Here is an 839-nt window from a genome sequence, read left to right as displayed (position 1 = left end):
CCTGGGTGCACCCCGTCTCATGCCGGGGGGTCCCGGTGCCCCCCAGGGTGGTGGGACCCCCCGTCGCGTCGCCGCCGGGCTGGCGGGGGGCCCCGGGCCCCCCCGGGGTACCTGGGTGCTTGCACCTGGGCGCGCGGGAACCACTCGGCTGGCGGGCTGGCACCGTTCTCCAGTGCGACGGGCTGGCAGGCGACCGAGCTCCCATCTGCTTGAGCAAGCACAGAGACCCCCGCGTGTCAGCCCGGTGGCCCCCTCCCCAGAGATCACCCCCTGCCCCGGGCTGGTGTGGGTGCCCGCAAGGCTGGGCACGCTGTGTGCCCCCCGTTCATGCCTCCCCCTCAAAGCCACAGCCCACGGGGACGCCCGGGGACCCACGCTGTCCCCTCTGCCCCACAGGATGGGGTCCATCACGGGATGCCCGGGCACGGGGCAGCATTTTGGGGCAGGACACCCCTTTCCTCCCCGCCATGGCTGTGCCTTGAGCCGGGGACTGCCCATCCGAGGCAGGGCATCTCCCCGCCAGGCTGCGGGCGCATGTGTGCGTGCCTACGCGTGTGCATGTCCACGCGGGTGTGCGTGTTGCACACCCGTACGCATGCAGGGGCCCCTGCTCCCCCCGTGTGACACCAGCGTGCTGGGGGTCCCCACCCATCCGAGGCAGGGCATCTCCCCGCCAGGCTGCGGGCGCATGTGTGCGTGCCTACGCGTGTGCATGTCCACGCGGGTGTGCGTGTTGCACACCCGTACGCATGCAGGGGCCCCTGCTCCCCCCGTGTGACACCAGCGTGCTGGGGGTCCAAGCACCCAAGCTGCCCATCCATCTGGAACGGGGGCGCACG

The 839-nt window shown here is 72.5% G+C and overlaps 1 protein-coding gene across 1 annotated transcript in view; it reads right to left on the bottom strand.

Moving 5' to 3' along the window:
* Positions 1-839, bottom strand: part of AHDC1 (AT-hook DNA binding motif containing 1) — an 11,522-nt gene that overhangs the window by 6,738 nt on the left and 3,945 nt on the right. The window contains 1 exon segment of the mRNA XM_009276263.2: positions 112-205. Coding sequence (XP_009274538.2) covers positions 112-205 — 94 coding nt within the window.

Source organism: Aptenodytes forsteri, unplaced genomic scaffold (assembly GCF_000699145.1).
Source record: "Aptenodytes forsteri isolate BGI_AS27 unplaced genomic scaffold, ASM69914v1 Scaffold321, whole genome shotgun sequence".
Lineage (NCBI taxonomy): Eukaryota > Metazoa > Chordata > Aves > Sphenisciformes > Spheniscidae > Aptenodytes > Aptenodytes forsteri.
This window is presented reverse-complemented; position numbering and strand designations above follow the sequence as displayed.